This window comes from Toxotes jaculatrix, chromosome 5, assembly GCF_017976425.1.
Source record: "Toxotes jaculatrix isolate fToxJac2 chromosome 5, fToxJac2.pri, whole genome shotgun sequence".
Lineage (NCBI taxonomy): Eukaryota > Metazoa > Chordata > Actinopteri > Toxotidae > Toxotes > Toxotes jaculatrix.
This window is the reverse complement of record NC_054398.1, coordinates 16,717,704-16,740,653: the sequence shown is the minus strand read 5'-3', so window position 1 is coordinate 16,740,653 and position 22,950 is coordinate 16,717,704. Positions and strand designations below refer to the sequence as shown.

The 22,950-nt window shown below is 43.7% G+C and overlaps 1 protein-coding gene across 1 annotated transcript in view; it reads left to right on the top strand.

The window, feature by feature from the left end:
• The window catches only part of megf11 (multiple EGF-like-domains 11), an 83,881-nt gene that overhangs the window by 55,258 nt on the left and 5,673 nt on the right, over positions 1-22,950 (top strand). The window contains exons 9-12 of the mRNA XM_041038355.1: positions 15,645-15,808; positions 15,944-16,046; positions 18,888-19,034; positions 20,419-20,553. Of these exons, the coding sequence (XP_040894289.1) occupies positions 15,645-15,808; positions 15,944-16,046; positions 18,888-19,034; positions 20,419-20,553 (549 nt within the window). The remainder of the gene's footprint in view (positions 1-15,644; positions 15,809-15,943; positions 16,047-18,887; positions 19,035-20,418; positions 20,554-22,950) is intronic.

Below are 22,950 nucleotides of genomic sequence, written 5' to 3'. Positions count from 1 at the left end.
TGTCTGTGTGTGCCTGAGTGGGTCTGAGTCAATACTGGGTTGTGCTTCGCACAACCCAGTATTGACTATTGTGTGTGTGGGTCTATGTGCCTCTGTAAATATTGTGTTTGTGTGTGTGTGTCTGTGTGCCTCTGTCAATATTGACTGTGGGTGTGTGTGTTTGTCTGTGTGTGCCTGAGTGGGTCTGAGTCAATACTGGGTTGTGCTTTGCACAACCCAGTATTGACTATTGTGTGTGTGTGTCTGTGTGCCTCTGTAAATATTGTGCGGTGCTACCGCACCGCACAATATTGACTGTGTGTTTGTGTGTGTGCTACGCACAGCCCCCTTTTGACCCCTATAGTTCTGCTATAGTTTTAATTACAAAGACAGAGAGACATAGAGTTGTTACAGGGAGAGAGAGAGCCACAGCTCTTGCAGTCACGGTTGCCATGGGGATGAGCTTTCCCGCCGCTGAGGCAGCTCACAGGTGCTCTGACGAGCTCATTTTCGGCCGAATCGGGCCTGCCGAACAACTGCTATCCATGGAAAAACAAAACATGGTATCGCTAAACAAACGGCACCGTCAAAGAGACAAGACTTTAAGGAAGACCTGAATCTATTTTTTATGGTCCTACTGTCTAAAATGTGGATTTTACAGCAAGTTTCAAAAAAGGGGATTTTCTGCTTTTCTCCAAAAATCCTCTGCTCGATTAACATTGGAGTCAATGGAGCAGTTGAGAGCTCCTTTTGTCGCTAAAAGGCACGCCAAAGAAAAACTGTAAATCCTACAGAAAAAGTAAACACATTGTGAGAGAGAGGACAAGTGTGGCTACAAGTGTGGAGAATTTCACTGCTCTAGAGTAAAATTTGTGGCCGTAGTCGTCGTGTAAAGAAAAAATTTCAGAGAGTTTTTTTAAAGCCTCTCCACTCTAACCTCCCACTCTAGCCTGGAACATTCCGCAATACACACTCATTGTAAACCCTGATTTTTTCCAAATTCACTGCTGACCAGTTGGGGCTCACAGTTCAAAAACTACACAACTTATGAAAAAGTTGAATACACCCCGAATACACGAGACTTGTGTCTACATTTTACAGTTTGAATGGTGTTTCTAGGTGAAAGTATGCCAGAGCAGTTGATATTTGAAAAAGGGGGAGAATTTGCGACTTTTTTGAAAATTTCCCATTCATTCTCTATGGGAAATTTTTCGCAGTTTTTTGCGAATTTCTTCGCGAAACGTGAATATTCTGGAGAACAAAATACAAGCACACCGAGTCCGATCGAGCCGCACGTTTTGATGTATCATTTGTTGATGTGCGCTCAACGGTGTGGGACGAGTTACGAACCGAAAATCGGGAAGGAAGAAGAAGTAAGAAGAAGATGAACGGGAAGAACAAGAGTGTGCATGCTTTGCATTGCACACTAGGTACCTCTATAGCTTTGCTATAGAGGTGCCTAGTGTGCATGCATAGCAATGCACCACTAACTAGACAATTTCCCTTTGGGAAATCGCGAGAGTGGTGCATTGCACTGCTAGTAATGTTGTGTGCTTCGCAAAACCCAGTATTGACACTATTGTGTGTGTGTGTGTGTGTCTGAATGTGTTTGTGTGCCTCTGTCAATATTGTGCGGTGCTTCTGCACTACACAATATTGACTGTGTGTGTGTGTGTGTGTGTCAGTCTGTCTGTGTGTGTCTGTGTTTGTCTGTGTGTGCCTGAGTGGATCTGTGTCAATACTGGGTTGTGCCTCGCACAACCCAGTATTGACTATTGTGTGTGTGTGTGTGTGTGTGTGTATGAGTCTGTGCGTGTGTCTGTGTTTGAGTGCCTCTGTCCTGTGTGCCTCTGTCAATATTGTGCGGTGCTAGCGCACCGCACAATATTGACTTTGTGTGTGTCAGTCTATCTATGTGTGTGTCTCTGTTTGTGTGTGTCTGTGTCTGTGTGTGCCTGAGTGGGTCTGTGTCAATACTGGGTTGTGCTTCGCACAACCCAGTATTGACTATTGTGTGTGTGTGTGAGTCTGTGTTTGTGTGCTTCTGTCAATATTGTCAATATTGACTGTGTGTATGTGTGTGTGTGTCTGTGTCTTTGTCAAAAGGGGGGAAATTGGGACTTTTTTGAGCTTGTCCCATTCATTCTCTATGGGAAAATTTCGGCCCGTTTCTTGCGAATAACTTTGCGAAACGTGAATATTCTGGAGAACAAAATACAAGCACACCGAGTCCGACCGAGCCGCACGTTTTGATATATCATTTGTTGGTATGCGCTCAACGGTGTGGGAGGAGTAGCGAACCGAAAATTGGGAAGGAAGAAAACTGAGCATTTGAAAGTAAACACTAGACAATTTCCCTTTGGGAAATCGCGAGAGTGGTGCATTGCACTGCTAGTAATGTTGTGTGCTTCGCAAAACCCAGTATTGACACTATTGTGTGTGTGTGTGTCTGAATGTGTGTGTGCGTGTGTGTGTCTGTCTGTCTGTGTGTGTCTGTGTTTGTGTGTGTCTGTGTTTGTGTTTGTCTGTGTGTGCCTGAGTGGGTCTGTGTCAATACTGGGTTGTGCTTCGCACAACCCAGTATTGACTATTGTGTGTGTGTGTGTGTGTGTGTGTGTGTGTGTGTGTGTGTGTGTGTATGAGTCTGTGCGTGTGTCTGTGTTTGAGTGCCTCTGTCAATATTGTGCGGTGCTGGCGCACCGCACAATATTGGCTTTGTGTGTGTCAGTCTGTCTATGTGTGTGTCTGTGTTTGTGTGTGTGTGTGTGTGCCTGAGTGGGTCTGTGTCAATACTGGGTTGTGCTTCGCACAACCCAGTATTGACTATTGTGTGTTTGTGCGTGTCTGTGTTTGTGTGCCTCTGTCCTGTGTTCCTCTGTCAATACTGGGTTGTGCTGTGTGTGTGTGTGCTCTGACGAGGTCATTGAGTTTTAAAAAAGGGGGTTTCTGCTTTTCTCCAGAAATCCTGTGCTCGATTAACATTGGAGTCAATGGAGCAGTTGAGAGCTCCTCTTGTGGCTAAAAGGCACACCAAAGATAAACCGTAAATCCTACAGAAAAAGTGAACACATTGTGAGAAAGAGGACAAGTGTGGCTACAACCTTGGAGAATTTCACTGCTGTAGAGTAACATTTGTGGCCGTAGTTGTAGTGTAAAGAAAAAATTTCAGAGAATTTTTTTTAAAGCCTCTCCACTCTAACCTCTCACTCTAGCCTGGAACATTCCGCAATACACACTCATTGTAAACCCTGATTTTTTCCAAATTCACTGCTGACCAGTTGGGGCTCACAGTTCAAAAACTACACAACTTAGGAAAAAGTTGAATACACCCCGAATACACAAGGCTTGTGTCTACATTTTACAGTTTGAATGGTGTTTCTAGATGAAGGCATACCAGAGCAGTCGATGTTTGAAAAAGGGGGGAAATTGGGAATTTTTTGAGCTTGTCCCATTCATTCTCTATGGGAAAATTTCGGCCCGTTTCTTGCGAATAACTTTGCGAAACGTGAATATTCTGTAGAACAAAATACAAGCACACCGAGTCCGACCGAGCCGCACGTTTTGATATATCATTTGTTGGTATGCGCTCAACGGTGTGGGAGGAGTAGCGAACCGAAAATTGGGAAGGAAGAAAACTGAGCATTTGAAAGTAAACACTAGACAATTTCCCTTTGGGAAATCGCGAGAGTGGTGCATTGCACTGCTAGTAATGTTGTGTGCTTCGCAAAACCCAGTATTGACACTATTGTGTGTGTGTGTGTCTGAATGTGTTTGTGTTTGTCTGTGTGTGCCTGAGTGGATCTGTGTCAATACTGGGTTGTGCTTCGCACAACCCAGTATTGACTATTGTGTGTGTGTGTGTGTGTGTTTGTATGTGTGTATGAGTCTGTGCGTGTGTCTGTGTTTGAGTGCCTCTGTCCTGTGTGCCTCTGTCAATATTGTGCGGTGCTGGCGCACCGCACAATATTGGCTTTGTGTGTGTCAGTCTGTCTATGTGTGTGTCTGTGTGTGCCTGAGTGGGTCTGTGTCAATACTGGGTTGTGCTTCGCACAACCCAGTATTGACTATTGTGTGTGTGTGTGTGTGTGTATGAGTCTGTGTGTGAGTCTGTGTTTGAGTGCCTCTGTCCTGTGTGCCTCTGTCAATATTGTGCGGTGCTGGCGCACCGCACAATATTGGCTTTGTGTGTGTCAGTCTGTCTATGTGTGTGTCTGTGTGTGCCTGAGTGGGTCTGTGTCAATACTGGGTTGTGCTTCGCACAACCCAGTATTGACTATTGTGTGTGTGTGTGTGTGTGTATGAGTCTGTGTGTGAGTCTGTGTGTGTGTGTGTGTGTGTGTTTGTGTGTGTGTATGAGTCTGTGCGTGTGTCTGTGTTTGAGTGCCTCTGTCCTGTGTGCCTCTGTCAATATTGTGCGGTGCTGGCGCACCGCACAATATTGGCTTTGTGTGTGTCAGTCTGTCTATGTGTGTGTCTGTGTGTGCCTGAGTGGGTCTGTGTCAATACTGGGTTGTGCTTCGCACAACCCAGTATTGACTATTGTGTGTGTGTGTGTGTGTGTATGAGTCTGTGTGTGAGTCTGTGTGTGTGTGTGTGTGTGTGTTTGTGTGCCTCTGTCAATATTGTGCGGTGCTAGCGCACCGCACAATATTGACTTTGTGTGTGTCAGTCTGTCTATATCTGTGTCTGTGTCAAAAGGGGGCTGTGCTATGCACAGCCCCCTTTTGACCCCTATAGTTCTGCTATAGTTTTTATTACAAAGACAGAGAGACATAGAGTTGTTACAGGGAGAGAGAGAGCCACAGCTCTTGCAGTCACGGTTGCCATGGGGATGAGCTTTCCCGCCGCTGAGGCAGCTCACAGGTGCTCTGACGAGCTCATTTTCGGCCGAATCGGGCCTGCCGAACAACTGCTATCCATGGAAAAACAAAACATGGTATCGCTAAACAAACGGCACCGTCAAAGAGACAAGACTTTAAGGAAGACCTGAATCTATTTTTTATGGTCCTACTGTCTAAAATGTGGGTTTTACAGCAAGTTTCAAAAAAGGGGATTTTCTGCTTTTCTCCAAAAATCCTCTGCTCGATTAACATTGGAGTCAATGGAGCAGTTGAGACCTCCTCTTGTCGCTAAAAGGCACGCCAAAGAGAAACCGTAAATCCTACAGAAAAAGTAAACACATTGTGAGAGAGAGGACAAGTGTGGCTACAACTCTGGAGAATTTCACTGCTCTAGAGTAAAATTTGTGGCCGTAGTCGTCGTGTAAAGAAAAAATTTCAGAGAGTTTTTTTAAAGCCTCTCCACTCTAACCTCCCACTCTAGCCTGGAACATTCCGCAATACACAATCATTGAAAAGCCTGAATTTTTTCAAAATCACTCATGATCAGTTGGAGCTCACAGTTCAAAAACTACACAACTTTTGAAAAAGTTGAATACACCCCGAATACACGAGACTTGTGTCTACATTTTACAGTTTGAATGGTGTTTCTAGGTGAAAGTATGCCAGAGGAGATACTGTTTGAAAAAGGGGAGAATTTGCGACTTTTTTGAAAATTTCCCAGCCATTCTCTATGGGAAAATTTCGGCCGGTTTTTCGCAAATTTCTTCGCGAAACGTGAATATTCTGGAGAACAAAATACAAGCACACCGAGTCCGATCGAGCCGCACGTTTTGATGTATCATTTGTTAGTGTGCGCTCAACGGTGTGAGACGAGTTACGAACCGAAAGTCGGGGCGGAAGAAGAAGAAGAAAAATCCACAGAATAACAGTAGTGTGCATTGCTTTGCATTGCACACTAGGTACCTCTATAGCTTTGCTATAGAGGTGCCTAGTGTGCATGCATAGCAATGCACCACTAACTAGACAATTTCCCTTTGGGAAATCGCGAGAGTGGTGCATTGCACTGCTAGTAATGTTGTGTGCTTCGCAAAACCCAGTATTGACACTATTGTGTGTGTGTGTGTCTGAATGTGTGTGTGCGTGTGTGTGTCTGTCTGTCTGTGTGTGTCTGTGTTTGTGTGTGTCTGTGTTTGTGTTTGTCTGTGTGTGCCTGAGTGGGTCTGTGTCAATATTGACTGTGTGTGTATGTGTGTGTGTCAGTCTGTCTGTGTTTGTCTGTGTGTGCCTGAGTGGATCTGTGTCAATACTGGGTTGTGCGAAGCACAACCCAGTATTGACTATTGTGTGAGTACAATATTGACTTTGTGTGTGTCAGTCTGTCTATGTGTGTGTGTCTGTGTGTGCCTGATTGGGTCTGTGTCAATACTGGGTTGTGCTTCGCACAACCCAGTATTGACTATTGTGTGAGTGTGTGTGTGTGTGTTTGTGTGCCTCTGCTACCGCACCGCACAATATTGACTGTGTGTGTGTCAGTCTGTCTGTGTTTGTCTGTGTGTGCCTGAGTGGGTCTGTGTCAATACTGTGTCAATACTGGGTTGTGCTTCGCACAACCCAGTATTGACTATTGTGTGAGTGTGTGTGTGTGTGTTTGTGTGCCTCTGCTACCGCACCGCACAATATTGACTGTGTGTGTGTCAGTCTGTCTGTGTTTGTCTGTGTGTGCCTGAGTGGGTCTGTGTCAATACTGTGTCAATACTGGGTTGTGCTTCGCACAACCCAGTATTGACTATTGTGTGAGTGTGTGTGTGTGTGTTTGTGTGCCTCTGTCAATATTGTGCGGTGCTTGCGCACCGCACAATATTGACTTTGTGTGTGTCAGTCTGTCTATGTGTGTGTGTCTGTGTGCCTCTGCTACCGCACCGCACAATATTGACTGTGTGTGTATGTGTGTGTGTCAGTCTGTCTGTGTGGGCCTGAGTGGGTCTGTGTCAATACTGGGTTGTGCGAAGCACAACCCAGTATTGACTATTGTGTGAGTGTGTGTGTGTGTGTGTTTGTGTGCCTCTGTCAATATTGTGCGGTGCTTGCGCACCGCACAATATTGACTTTGTGTGTTTCAGTCTGTCTATGTGTGTGTGTCTGTGTCAAAAGGGGGCTGTGCTACGCACAGGCCCCTTTTGACCCCTATAGTTCTGCTATAGTTTTAATTACAAAGACAGAGAGAGATAGAGTTGTTACAGGGAGAGAGAGAGCCACAGCTCTTGCAGTCACGGTTGCCATGGGGATGAACTTTCCCGCCACTGAGGCAGCTCACAGGTGCTCTGACGAGCTCATTTTCGGCCGAATCGGGCCTGCCGAACAACTGCTATCCATGGAAAAACAAAACATGGTATCGCTAAACAAACGGCACCGTCAAAGAGAGAAGACTTTAAGGAAGACCTGAATCTATTTTTTATGGTCCTACTGTCTAAAATGTGGATTTTACAGCAAGTTTCAAAAAAGGGGATTTTCTGCTTTTCTCCAAAAATCCTCTGCTCGATTAACATTGGAGTCAATGGAGCAGTTGAGAGCTCCTCTTGTCGCTAAAAGGCATGCCAAAGAAAAACTGTAAATCCTACAGAAAAAGTAAACACATTGTGAGAGAGAGCACAAGTGTGGCTACAACTTTGGAGAATTTCACTGCTCTACAGTAAAATTTGTGGCCGTAGTCGTCGTGTAAAGAAAAAATTTCAGAGAGTTTTTTTAAAGCCTCTCCACTCTAACCTCCCACTCTAGCCTGGAACATTCCGCAATACACACTCATTGAAAACCCTGAATTTTTTCAAAATCACTCATGATCAGTTAGAGCTCACAGTTTAAAAACTACACAACTAATGAAAAAGTTGAATACACCCCGAATACACGAGACTTGTGTCTACATTTTACAGTTTGAATGGTGTTTCTAGGTGAAAGTATGCCAGAGCAGTAGATGTTTGAAAAAGGGGGAGAATTTGCGACTTTTTTGACCGTTTCCCATTCATTCTCTATGGGAAATTTTTCGCAGTTTTTTGCGAATAACTTTGCGAAACGTGAATATTCTGTAGAACAAAATAATAGCATAGCGAGTTAGATCGAGCCGCACGTTTTGATGTATCATTTGTTGATGTGCGCTCAACGGTGTGGGACGAGTTACGAACCGAAAATCGGGAAGGAAGTAGAAGAAGAAAAAGAAGAAGAACCGGGAGAACAAGAGTGTGCATGCTTTGCATTGCACACTAGGTACCTCTATAGCTGTGCTATAGAGGTGCCTAGTGTGCATGCAAAGCAATGCACCACTAACTAGACAATTTCCCTTTGGGAAATCGCGAGAGTGGTGCATTGCACCGCTAGTATTCATACCAATGCATTCCTGTATAAGTCTATCTGAGTGTGTATCTACAACACAATTGTGTGTGTGTTTGTGTGCCTCTGTCCTGTGTGTGTCTGTGTTCCTCTATCAATATTGACTGTGGGTGCGTGTGTGTGTTTGTCTGTGTGTGCCTGAGTGGGTCTGAGTCAATACTGGGTTGTGCTGCGCACAACCCAGTATTGACTATTGTGTGTATGTGTGTGTGTGTCTGTGTGCCTCTGTCAATATTGACTGTGTGTGTGTCTATGTGTGTGTCTGTGTCAAAAGGTGTGTGTGTTTGTCTGTGTGTGCCTGAGTGGGTCTGAGTGGGTCTGAGTGGGTGCTTCGCACAACCCAGTATTGACTATTGTGTGTGTGTCTGTGTGCCTCTGTAAATATTGTGCGGTGCTACCGCACCGCACAATATTGACTGTGTGTGTGTGTGTGTGTCTGTGTCTTTGTCAAAAGTCTGAGTGGGTCTGAGTCAATACTGGGTTGTGCTGCGCACAACCCAGTATTGACTATTGTGTGTGTGTCTGTGTGCCTCTGTAAATATTGTGCGGTGCTCCCGCACCGCACAATATTGACTGTGGGTGTGTGTGTGTGTGTTTGTCTGTGTGTGCCTGAGTGGGTCTGAGTCAATAGTCAATTGACTATTGTGTGTGTGGGTCTATGTGCCTCTGTAAATATTGTGTTTGTGTGTGTGTGTCTGTGTGCCTCTGTCAATATTGACTGTGGGTGTGTGTGTTTGTCTGTGTGTGCCTGAGTGGGTCTGAGTCAATACTGGGTTGTGCTTCGCACAACCCAGTATTGACTATTGTGTGTGTGTGTCTGTGTGCCTCTGTAAATATTGTGCGGTGCTAACGCACCGCACAATATTGACTGTGTGTATGTGTGTCTGTGTGACCCCTATAGTTCTGCTATAGTTTTAATTACAAAGACAGAGAGACAGAGTTGTTACAGGGAGAGAGAGAGCCACAGCTCTTGCAGTCACGGTTGCCATGGGGATGAGCTTTCCCGCCGCTGAGGCAGCTCACAGGTGCTCTGACGAGCTCATTTTCGGCCGAATCGGGCCTGCCGAACAACTGCTATCCATGGAAAAACAAAACATGGTATCACTAAACAAACGGCACCGTCAAAGAGACAAGACTTTAAGGAAGACCTGAATCTATTTTTTATGGTCCTACTGTCTAAAATGTGGATTTTACAGCAAGTTTCAAAAAAGGGGATTTTCTGCTTTTCTCCAAAAATCCTCTGCTCGATTAGCATTGGAGTCAATGGAGCAGTTGAGAGCTCCTCTTGTCGCTAAAAGGCACGCCAAAGAAAAACCGTAAATCCTACAGAAAAAATGAACACATTGTGAGAGAGAGGACAAGTGTGGCTACAACTTTGGAGAATTTCACTGCTGTAGAGTAAAATTTGTGGCCGTAGTCGTCGTGTAAAAAAAACATTTCAGAGAGTATTTTTAAAGCCTCTCCACTCTAACCTCCCACTCTAGCCTGGAACATTCCGCAATACACACTCATTGAAAACCCAGATTTTTTTCAAAATCACTCATGATCAGTTGGAGCTCACAGTTTAAAAACTACACAACTTATGAAAAAGTTGAATACACCCCGAATACACGAGACTTGTGTCTACATTTTACAGTTTGAATGGTGTTTCTAGGTGAAAATATGCCAGAGCAGTAGATGTTTGAAAAAGGGGGAGAATTCGATGATAATTTGCGACTTTTTTGACCGTTTCCCATTCATTCTCTATGGGAAATTTTTCGCAGTTTTTTGCGAATAACTTTGCGAAACGTGAATATTCTGGAGAACAAAATACAAGCACACCGAGTCCGATTGAGCCGCACGTTTTGATGTATCATTTGTCGATGTGCGCTCAACGGTGTGGGACGAGTTACGAACCGAAAATTGATACGGAAGAAGAAGTAAGAAGAAGATGAACCGCAAGAACAATAGTGTGCATGCTTTGCATTGCACACTAGGTACCTCTATAGCTTTGCTATAGAGGTGCCTAGTGTGCATGCAAAGCAATGCACCACTAATTACAAAGACAGAGAGACATAGAGTTGTTACAGGGAGAGAGAGAGCCACAGCTCTTGCAGTCACGGTTGCCATGGGGATGAGCTTTCCCGCCGCTGAGGCAGCTCACAGGTGCTCTGACGAGCTCATTTTCGGCCGAATCGGGCCTGCCGAACAACTGCTATTCATGGAAAAACAAAACATGGTATCGCTAAACAAACGGCACCGTCAAAGAGAGAAGACTTTAAGGAAGACCTGAATCTATTTTTTATGGTCCTACTGTCTAAAATGTGGATTTTACAGCAAGTTTCAAAAAAGGGGATTTTCTGCTCTTCTCCAAAAATCCTCTGCTCGATTAACATTGGAGTCAATGGAGCAGTTGAGAGCTCCTCTTGTCGCTAAAAGGCACGCCAAAGAAAAACCATAAATCCTACAGAAAAAGTAAACACATTGTGAGAGAGAGGACAAGTGTGGCTACAACTTTGGAGAATTTCACTGCTGTAGAGTAAAATTTGTGGCCGTAGTCATCGTGTAAAGAAAAAATTTCAGAGAGTTTTTTTAAAGCCTCTCCACTCTAACCTCCCACTCTAGCCTGGAACATTCCGCAATACACACTCATTGAAAACCCTGAATTTTTTCAAAATCACTCATGATCAGTTAGAGCTCACAGTTCAAAAACGATACAACTTATGAAAAAGTTGAATACACCCCGAATACACAAGACTTGTGTCTACATTTTACAGTTTGAATGGTGTTTCTAGGTGAAAGTATGCCAGAGCAGTTGATGTTTGAAAAAGGGGGAGAATTTGCGACTTTTTTGACCGTTTCCCATTCATTCTCTATGGGAAAAATTTGCTCCGTTTTTCGCGAATTACTTCGCGAAACGTGAATATTCTGGAGAACAAAATACAAGCATAGCGAGTTGGATCGAGCCGCACGTTTTGATGTATCATTTGTTGGGATGCGCTCAACGGTGTGAGACGAGTTACGAACCGAAAATCGACACGGAAGAAGAAGAAGAAAAACGGGGAGAACAGTAGTGTGCATTGCTTTGCATTGCACACTAGGTACCTCTATAGCTTTGCTATAGAGGTGCCTAGTGTGCATGCATAGCAATGCACCACTAACTAGACAATTTCCCTTTGGGAAATCGCGAGAGTGGTGCATTGCACCGCTAGTATTCATACCAATGCAGTCCTGTATAAGTCTATCTGAGTGTGTATCTACAACACAATTGTGTGTGTGTTTGTGTGCCTCTGTCCTGTGTGTGTCTGTGTTCCTCTATCAATATTGACTGTGGGTGCGTGTGTGTGTGTCTGTGTCAAAAGGTGTGTGTGTTTGTCTGTGTGTGCCTGAGTGGGTCTGAGTGGGTCTGAGTCAATACTGGGTTGTGCGAAGCACAACCCAGTATTGATAGGTCGATACTGGGTCAATACTGGTCGATACTGGGTCAATACTGGGTTGTGCTTCGCACAACCCAGTATTGACTATTGTGTGTGTGTCTGTGTGCCTCTGTAAATATTGTGCGGTGCTGCCGCACCGCACAATATTGACTGTGTGTATGTGTGTGTGTGTCTGTGTCTTTGTCAAAAGTCTGAGTGGGTCTGAGTGGGTCTGAGTGGGTCTGAGTCAATACTGGGTTGTGCTGCGCACAACCCAGTATTGACTATTGTGTGTATGTGTGTGTGCGTGTGTGTGTTTGTCTGTGTGTGCCTGAGTGGGTCTGAGTCAATACTGGGTTGTGCTTCGCACAGACACACACACAATTGACTATTGTGTGTGTGTCTGTGTGCCTCTGTAAATATTGTGCGGTGCTACCGCACCGCACAATATTGACTGTGTGTATGTGTGTGTGTGTCTGTGTCTACGCACAGCCCCCTTTTGACCCCTATAGTTCTGCTATAGTTTTAATTACAAAGACAGAGAGACATAGAGTTGTTACAGGGAGAGAGAGAGCCACAGCTCTTGCAGTCACGGTTGCCATGGGGATGAGCTTTCCCGCCGCTGAGGCAGCTCACAGGTGCTCTGACGAGCTCATTTTCGGCCGAATCGGGCCTGCCGAACAACTGCTATCCATGGAAAAACAAAACATGGTATCGCTAAACAAACGGCACCGTCAAAGAGAGAAGACTTTAAGGAAGACCTGAATCTATTTTTTATGGTCCTACTGTCTAAAATGTGGATTTTACAGCAAGTTTCAAAAAAGGGGATTTTCTGCTTTTCTCCAAAAATCCTCTGCTCGATTAACATTGGAGTCAATGGAGCAGTTGAGAGCTCCTCTTGTCGCTAAAAGGCCCGCCAAAGAAAAACCGTAAATCCTACAGAAAAAATGAACACATTGTGAGAGAGAGGACAAGTGTGGCTACAAGTGTGGAGAATTTCACTGCTCTAGAGTAAAATTTGTGGCCGTAGTCATCGTGTAAAGAAAAAATTTCAGAGAGTTCTTTTAAAGCCTCTCCACTCTAACCTCCCACTCTAGCCCGGAACATTCCGCAATACACACTCATTGTAAACCCTGATTTTTTCCAAATTCACTGCTGATCAATTAGGGCTCACAGTTCAAAAACTACACAACTTTTGAAAAAGTTGAATACACCCCGAATACACGAGACTTGTGTCTACATTTTACAGTTTGAATGGTGTTTCTAGGTGAAAGTATGCCAGAGGAGATACTGTTTGAAAAAGGGGAGAATTTGCGACTTTTTTGAAAATTTCCCAGCCATTCTCTATGGGAAAATTTCGGCCGGTTTTTCGCAAATTTCTTCGCGAAACGTGAATATTCTGGAGAACAAAATACAAGCACACCGAGTCCGATCGAGCCGCACGTTTTGATGTATCATTTGTTGATGTGCGCTCAACGGTGTGGGACGAGTTACGAACCGAAAGTCGACACGGAAGAAGAAGAAGAAAAACGGGAAGAACAGTAGTGTGCATTGCTTTGCATTGCACACTAGGTACCTCTATAGCTTTGCTATAGAGGTGCCTAGTGTGCATGCATAGCAATGCACCACTAAAAACGGGGAGAACAATAGTGTGCATGCTTTGCATTGCACACTAGGTACCTCTATAGCTTTGCTATAGAGGTGCCTAGTGTGCATGCAAAGCAATGCACCACTAATTAATCTCTCTCTCAACACACCAGGGTTGTTTTCAGTTCAACTCAGGCTTGTGTTATCATTCAAGCCTGTAAATGAGGGCTCACTGGAGTTTCTAGGTCCCAGTTGTCTTCTGGGTAGACAGTTTATGAATGGTATTGGTAAATGATTGGATTAGACTTCCAAATCCATGGTCGTCTAATTCAGAAAGGTCAAATCTGGCCTGCACAGTGGGTCTCAGACTGCATAATATACATATTGTGCTGCAGCTAAGGGACGGCCTGCAGTGGAAGGGGTTACATCCACATGCATCACATCCGTCCCTGGGACTCTCTTCCCTTGAGGGTGTCAGATGCTGAACTGAGCCTGTTCCGCTGATTTGTACTTAATCCTAGAACATAACGTATCCAGGTGGTTGGTAAGTAAATGCTTTGCCTGGGGGCTAAAAATCTTAGTTGTTCTAGCGTTATCAGCAAACATAGGCCTGCTAGCATTATGGTTGTCTTGGCTAAGCCTATTATGAGGTTAGCGCTATATTTGCCTTGCTGAAGATCTTTGACTATGGTCCATGACTGAGTTAAGCACCAGGTGCTGCTGCCTGAATCGGTTGAGTTCAACACATCAGTTCAACACCTATCAAGCTGTACCTGAATGAGCCTAGTCTGTTTAGCAGATGTGACACTAAATGAAATATAAAACTGGTTCCAGCTAGAACAAAACATCCTAATAGAGTACACTGCCAATATTTTACTGGCATCTCTCTTTCTGTCGAAAATGGGTACATAATTAAACTGGATTGTTGTCCTGTCATAAATTTGAGTATATTTTTAGCCGCAATGATTGGTATAACAAGAATCTAGATTATAGTGTTTCTTGTCCTTAGAGAGCTTGGCACCAAGAAAAGTAAAATAGTTAAAACAATTCGTCTTACAACCTCTCCCCATTGCACTTCTCCAGGCGAGATGTTGGCTAGACTTTGATTGAATCCATGGGCATAGCTTGAGTTATCTACCATAGCTGGTTCTTACATCAGGTCTGATGGTTCAGTTAGCTGTAAGAGAGTCCAGAGCTGAGTCCAGGAGCCCTTGACTGTTGGATGTATTCTGAATAAAAGCCTTAAGACAAAGGGTATATGTGGGTGGTGTGAGCTGTGGCACAATAATCTTAAAGATGAAAAAAAAGAAGCTAAAATAACTGCCCAGTTCTTCTTCTTTTTTTTGCAGTGCCCCTAGAGAAAAGCCAAATCTTGTGCTTGCTAGATTTTGGGGTTTGGGGAATGGTGGATTTGTCCTGACATGTTATACGGTGACCTGGTTCACAGGAGTTTGCTCTTCTCTGAGGTAGTCTTTCTGCACCATAGCTTCCCCTAACAGTACTCTTCCCATCATTTGGGGGGGGGTGTGGGGGGGGGGGGGGGGGGGGGGGGGGGGGAGAATCCTTGGGCCAGGACCACAAGTCCCCTATAATGTGTTTGCCAGTAGCAAGGATGATCCTCACTATTTCCTTCTAAACTGAGAGAAATATACTGGACCAAACTCTTTAAGAACTACTGTGTTATTGGGGTTTACTGTAAATATGTTGTCTTCCCCTTTTGTTTTGGCTTTAATTGCTTCTTTGTCAGGACTGACTTTCCTTCTCATCAAGACAGCATCCCCAACCTGAAACACAAGAGGGTCTGTGTTAGGTGGAGTAGGTACTGATTTCTGATTCAGTTTGGGAGCCTGGATGTGCTTGTGTGGTACCAATACCAGTTTTTCTGGAGTATCCCAGTTACTTAGTGCATTTTTAATTAACCATTCTTTTGCTGCTCTCACTGTTCTCTCAGCTCCCCCCATTAGTTTCTGATTTATAGGGAACTGCCGATATTTGTTGGATTCCCCTTGCTCTAAGAGTTGGATTACTGAAATGTTTCCCATTATCCATCTTTAGCAACCGGATGGTGGGATATTAGATCAGCAACTCCACAATCTTGGCAGAGACTGTCCTTCTTGTGGCAGCTTTCATGGGAAAAGCTTGTTTTGTTTAAGACCCACTGTCAGCACACACACAAGGAAATATTTGTTTCCCACACTAGAGCGGTTGGACAGTGGTCTTGCCACATAAGCACTGAAGTGTATGTGTATTGTGTTAGTGATAATGTGTCACGCTGGGGTCTCTGTTTTCTTAAACCTGTCTGCCTGTGCACATTAGGGACACCTTTTCTTTTAGGTGTTCATTTCTTTCACTGGCTCAGTTCTTTCACCTTTAAACCAGAGCACTACTCTGGTACTCTGGTTAAAGGGACATTTATATATATGTCTAAAGTTTGATATGTCTCTGCTTTCTCTTACTGCAGGATGGCAGGGAGTGGACTGCTCCATCCTCTGTTCCAGTGGTACGTGGGGTCTGGGCTGTAATCAAACATGCTTATGTGGCAATGGAGCTGCATGTGACCCTATGGATGGCACCTGCACATGTTCTCCAGGGTGGAGGGGAGAGCACTGCGATGAGTCCTGCCCTGTAAGTTTGTCTAACATCTAACTGGGAGGATGCTGCAAAAGATTCTTTGGGTCTCGAATCTTTTGGAGCACCGTCTCATTGTTCCCACGCGCCATGTTGTAAAATTTTACAACGGTGAGCTTTTATCGTTGTCAGGATGGCACCTATGGGTTGGAGTGCCGTGAGCGCTGTGACTGTACCCATGCAGATGGCTGTGACCCAGTGAGTGGCTACTGCCGCTGCTACCCTGGCTGGACAGGTAAGTGCTGCTTTTTCAAAAGACTAATCAGAGCAGTCTGACATTAGGAGCAGAAATAAACTCTGTGATCTAAACTGTATTTATTTATCCTCATCAGCTGAAAATCAAAGACATCAGATTCTAGTCAGACATACTTATTTACCAAAATAGCAAAATATGCTGGGACATTTATGGTTTGTGTTTTACAGTATGTTTACAGAATATCTCAACAGTGTTTTGTTAATTAAATGTTCAATTTGTTTGCCACTGAGCCGGCGGGGTATGTGAATGAGAGATGTTGAGAATTGAGCTCTAAATTAATTCTCTTGGCTGACACACTGGATGCTGGTATGCAATCATGCTTATATTGCATCCATTATTGGTTATACACAACGTCTGAAGTGACTCACCAGATAAATATTTGGAGACTGAATCGAATCATTGGCCTAGAATGTTCTCATGAGTTTTAAACACAGCCTATAATATTTTTATTTTTGGCTCTGCTAGTTATTTAAAGTTCCAGGTTGTTGTGAAATCTCACTGAACCTGCTGCCTTATTTGTTCATCAGAGGATTAATTCTTTCTTTGACTCTGCATTTGAACTCTGATCCACTCAAGACAGAAATAGTCAGTTTCACATAAACATACAGCATGTCTGCTCTTTGTTTCTTGTCATTTCAAACATTTGCTTACAGGGAAAGAGCAGGAGGTGGGAAAGTGTGAATGTCACAGCAAGGGTGAGGATCATTATGCTCAAAAATGAAGCGTTGTATCTGAATGTCAAATACAGGGGGCTAGCTAAGGACCTGGTCTCTGAGCCTGGGTGGAGAGGTGCAGTCAGGGAGGGAATAGATTCAGCAGGAAAGGTCAAGCCTGTGAGCTCTCAGCAGCCCACTCCATTCAGCCTCCTGAGCTTAGGGCATTTATTCTGGGAAAAAATGTGGGTTTTATTATCTGCAAGAATGGTGCCGGCAAAACGGGCCTCTCATGCTCTGAATCCTGCACAGGTCGGGACCATCTGTCAGCCTTAATTGAGTCACCAGGGTGCAGGGCTGGGGGCAGTGTGCAGCCCAGTGGGCCGAACAAACACACATACATACATACTTGAATCATCGAGGCTTGACAATGGGCTCTCTGAAGGAAGGAGCACCTAGAGAGAGGACAATGCGGGATTCGTCACAGGACTAAGTCAGGGTTGGAAAAAAATGGCTATTTACAGAAACACTATAGCTATTTCTTGCAGTAAACACTGTCATATCACTGAGCGTGGAAGCCCCACAGTTGGTATGGCATCCTACTTTGCTGTCAACTTGTTGTTTGTTTTGTTGTGAGGTTTGCGTAAAACTGTCAAGAAACTTGACTCTAGGAGTGTGTGCGGGTAAGTGGCTAAGCTTTCTGTGACCCACACTGTTGTTGCTGAACTGTCGTAAGTCTGACATCAGCCAACAAAGATTTAAAAGCGCTCTGTAACTAGGCACTTGATGCAGGGACTACTCCATGTTAAATAGGACTTCACCTTCACCTTTTATTTCTGAGGAGATTCTAGTCCATGTCAAAGAGCAGTTAATGTGAGCGTGTGTTTACATGCATTGAGAAAGAAAGAAAGAGAGCGAGTTAAAGAGGGAGAGAGAGGTTTGCTTTGCTCTGCTCACTCTGCACAAATTGGATAGTGGGACCTCTGGCGCTTCTCCTCGAAAAGCCTTCTTTGAAGAGACTTCAGTTCTGGCTTCTCTCGCTCTTTCTTCTTCTCCCTCACTGTGCATCCAAAGCCCCTCTGTTTGTCACCATTAGACTGAGGAGTGTGATGCTCTGTCCGCATTCATTTTCTGACAGTAAAGGCCGTCAGTGTTTTTTCTGCCTGGGCCAGCAGAACCTCAAACACACTTGCACAAGTCTTGCCCTCCTTTTGATGTCCATGGCTGGGCTTCTGACTAAATCACTGCTACCATGCCCCCTCCTCATCAGCAGTAACATTTCCTCTCAGTTACTCCTTCATTCCAGCCCTAAGTCACCCTGGTTACAGTATAACATTAGTCCCCAGAGTTTAGTCCAGGTTTACATCAAAGGTACTGCACTAATGCTGCTTTAATGGCCACACCATTCTCAGATATTCTCATTCAAAGGAAATTTCAAATGAGGCTTCGAACTAAAGGCTGATGCTTGAAAGGTTTCAGAGTTTCTGTGTGAGTGTGTGACTGTGTGTGACCGTGTGTGTGTGTGTGTGTGTGTGTGTGCGCGCGTGCGCAATTGTCTGTGTTTGCAGTGATGTACTGTATGTACAGTATGGTACATGTGACTTTTTGAGGGCATGGCTATGGCTGAGAGAAAACGTGCTGCTCCAGTGGATGTGCCGATGCATTGATGTGCACAGTGAGAGCTCTGTATGGATGCGGTGTTTTGCGTTTGTTCGTTGGAGCTGTGCCAAACACACAGTGACACTTCCAGACTGTGCTCTTGTAGCCAGAGTACTTCCCTTCGGCTCTGCTGAAAGAGAATGGGAGACAAGCTCGGCCCCTCTGGAGACCCAACCCTGTTAATCAACACAGTGCACTGGCAGGCAGCCGCAGTCAGATCAAAAATAAAATGCATTTGGAAAGGAGAAACAGAGTCTGAAAGGGTGGGCTGAACTAAAAAAAAAAAAAACACTCCAAACTGCAGCTTCTTCATTCAGGACTAAAATCAATTGAGGATCCATGCTGGGTGAACAACCCTCCACAGATCCGCTGTGATCAGACATTGTGAATGCTGTCCTTTGATGATATGTTTTTACAGATGGTAGGCTGTTTAGAATATTTCAGCATACCAGCCTTTGCCTTTTTAGCGTGCATTCGCTGAATATTCGTCATTGTAATGTGCCTGCAGGAATCCACTGTGATAATGTGTGCCCACAAGGCTTCTGGGGACCCAACTGTTCAGTCAGCTGCTCCTGTCAGAACGGAGGATCCTGCTCTCCGGAGGATGGTACATGTGTGTGCGCACCTGGGTACAGAGGGACCTCCTGCAAAAGAAGTGAGCCTTCTTCTCTTTCTCTAGGCAACCTCTTTTCTTTCCAACCTTTAAGAAATAATGCCACGAGACTGAGAGCGGTGCAGTAACAACTTCCGTCACAGAACTGACCTTCCTTTGATCTTTGAAGAATTGTTGAAGGGTGAGCCAGCTGAGGAGAAGCACTTCGTTGTCGGTCATAACTGCTTGAGTGTAAACCCTTCATCACTGCTATCACTTAATCACAGTGTCTTTACCCCGACGCAACCCACCAGACACACACACACACACACACAAACAAACAGTAACACAAACACATGCTCTCTTCACTCCCCTACCCCTGTCCTCAACAACGGACTCTCAGTGGGAGACTCAGTCTTCACCCATGGCTCATCAGAGGGCGTGCTCACTGGGAGTGCCAGCTCCGGTTTCTGAATGGTGTCTGTCTGAAGCCGCTCTCAATTGATGAGCTCACTGATTGGGAGTGAAATTTGCAGTCACAAACCTGTAAACATCAGTTTGAGTGGAATGTAAGAGAGGGGCTTAAACAAGCTGTGTGTGTGTGTGTGTGTGGCTGTGCAAGAGGAAGTGATTATTCCTCCAAATTCAATGTTTACACAGATAATTTTCTCGTCAGATGAAAACCTCATAACTGCAGTTTTCCTGTTGAAACTTTAATCGAAGGATTACATGCTTCTCCAGAGGCTGATAAAGGTGCATCACACCTGCTTCTTTAAATAAAATCTAAACCCATGGGTAAACTTACCGCTGTGTGGTTGTCAAACAACAACCCAGGGTGTTTTTTTTTCAGTTCCTAAAAGGTTTCTATTTTTGAAATACCTGATTGTCTCCCGGGAATAGTGATATTGGAGCAGGAATTTTCCCAAATCACTTTGTGAAAATAGGAACATAACATAGATTTTTAAGGCTCTCGCTGTACTGAAATGAAAATATGTTTCTAATATAAAATGCAGCCTCTTATCATGGTTGCACAGTTAAGGCTCTTTGTATAAAATGTTAGTATAATTATCTTTTTACCACCTTTTGAGTATCTCTTAATGGTTCACATTCTTTCAATAAAATCCACTTTATTAATGCACCGTTGTTTCCTGACATTTATAGAGCTACTCTCAAGATATTACATAAAACAGACTTTCACGATTCTCTTAACTCTTTTACTATTCCATCTGACAGGAGATGAAATGGGAGTGATTACAATAAAGACTGACTTTTCTGCTTTCTCCCTCCCTTTGCTGTCTCTCCTCGTCTTTTCTGTAATTCTTCCGGCCTTGATTTTTCTGCACTCTCTTGATCACTCTTGTCATGCCCTGTTTCATTATTATATACCTCTTGTTCCATCGCACACTGTCGATTGATTCCCTCTCCTCTCCTGTCCTGTCCGCTACAGTCTGCTCTCCAGGTTTCTACGGGCATCGCTGCAGCCAGTCGTGTCCACAGTGTGTCCACAGCACCGGGCCCTGCCATCATATCACGGGCCACTGTGAATGCCTGTCCGGCTTCACTGGCTCTCTGTGCAACCAAGGCAAGTATCCTTCTGTGTCCCTTTGACCTTTCCCTGCTGTTTCACTAACTGTCAAATTCAATCGCTGTGAAGTTTTTGTCTTTGCTACTGGAAAATGGCAAGTACAGTTTATTTCTGAAAATGTCTTGGCATTTTCTCTTGGCATAAAATACAAAAATCTGTATTTGAAATAGGTTAGAAAATAGCGTTGATTATTTTAAAAAAAACAATAATGTGTAATGCATTAAAGAGGATACTGTTTTAAAAGCTGGTATGTGCAGGTACCTACAATAACTCATAATATTCTGGGGTGCAGTAACATGCCAATAAACCTTTTCTGTCACAGCTTTTTGTGAGTATACCTGTACATTGTCATACAGTCCGTGCTGTGCTCTCTGGCTCTAATAAGATCAACGGATGACCTGCTGCCTCCCCCACTGGCATCTTAGCCTTGAAACTCTGAATAAAGGCTATTATCAGTGCAACCCAGACCAAAAAAGAAAAAAAGAAAATCAGCCTTCAACAGGAGCCTGAATATTGCTGAGACCCACTTTTTCAGACAAAGGATACGTCAAGCAAATGTTTCTGTCCATCTTCCTAACTCCTAAAGAGAGTGGTATATGTAATTTGCTTTCCACATGGAGACAAAGACGAAACACATGGGCACGTTTGTTTTTCTAGTTGCATTTAATTTCAAGGCAACCAGACAATTTTCTGTGAATTCCTTCTGCGATGTTGTTTTAGTCAGATGTCACTGACAGAAAACATACAATTTACCTCCTTACAGGTTCTTATTTTAGCACTAGATGTGTTTAATTAGGTTGTCACACTTTTAGAAGTCATGGGTCATTTTAACACATCTGCGTCCTTCGGAGCCAACATACATTTTAGACAATAGACAATTAAGAATTTGTAATTACCATGTGAAGTGTTTCTTTAATGATGTTGCTCTTGTAGCGTGTCAGGTGCATAGAACAAGAACATTTAAATTAAAACGTTTTAACAGATTAGAGGTAAAACATCAAATACATGTAAAAATTTCTGTGTAGCACAAAAAACAAAAAAAAAACAAAAGAGAGGACAGGTCAATTTTTTTTTTTTTTTTATTTAAAATTTGAAGTAGAATCATTGTTTTTTTCTGTGTCCTCATTCATCTGCTCAATAACCAAAGTATATAACAGTATATAAACACTGAATAAATGGCCTATAATGCACTAAATTTTAGTTCTACACCGATAACTGTTAATATATTTGTCATTGACTTTAACTCTTCTTGTGAGACATCTATTCTCAGGTGCTGGTGTATAAACTCATAATGAATGACAATATAGCAAGGCAAACATTTCTCTTTGAATTGTAAAAAAAAAAAAAAAGAAAAAAACATGAATCTTAACAAGAAAAGTTGTAATTGTTGACAAACACTTTACATAAATATGCACTTAAAAGTGCCCATACAGCTGCATATAACTGAATGACAGAGTGTTACGAGCCGTGAGTGTTTATAAAATGTTTATTTCCTGCTCATAAATGCTAAATAGCGGGGCTTAAAGTAAAGCTTTTAAGTTTATCCAATACCAACTCATGTGTGACAATTTGTATGACCAAAGGTACTGTATTTGTCTTGTCAGCAGTTCCTGCTATAAAAATCTTCTTCCCATCACTGCGTTGAGGAATGATACCTACAATGTACTGTAGCTTTTACATCTAATAATTTACCTTTTTTTTTCAATAAATTACAGAAAGGCAGTGGGGAATTTTTGAATTCTCTTTCATGGCTTTGAGCAGTGTCTTACAAATAAAAGTTTAATAGGTTAGCTGAAGGAAAAGGAAAAAGAAATAACGAGAGCCAGTTCTAATTTGTCTGGACTGTAATTACTGGTGAGCAGGCGTTAGGCCATGGGGGACGAAGGTGGCCAACAACATGCACATTCTCCTCTTGTTGAGCTCCTTTGGCGTCCTCACTTGTCCTCTGTCCAGCTCACAAAGTCCCAGCCTAATGAAGCTCTCCTGGTGTGTTGAGGCTTGAATCCCCAGAAGCAGCAGTATGGGGGAGCCAACCTCATGGCCTAATGACAACCTGCTTGAAGGAGCTTGAAAGAGCTCTCAAGAAGAGGGGAAAGCCAGTTGAAATGCAATCATTAAAATCGCCCCACATGAAAATGAGTTTCTTTCACAGCCAGCCACCTTATCTGATATTTCTGATGCTGGGCTATTCTCTTTATACGAGACCTTTGATGTATCTGCTGGTGCTGCAGCTCCCTGATCCTGATGGTTAGATACACCTTGGTTCAATTTGTCCCACGGTCCAACAAGAAAACACAATGGAGGTGGTTTCATTGGAAATGACATCTTTTATTGAAGAGCGTCAGAGACCATTGAAATATTAATTTCATAAAAAATGTATACAGTGGTCTGTGT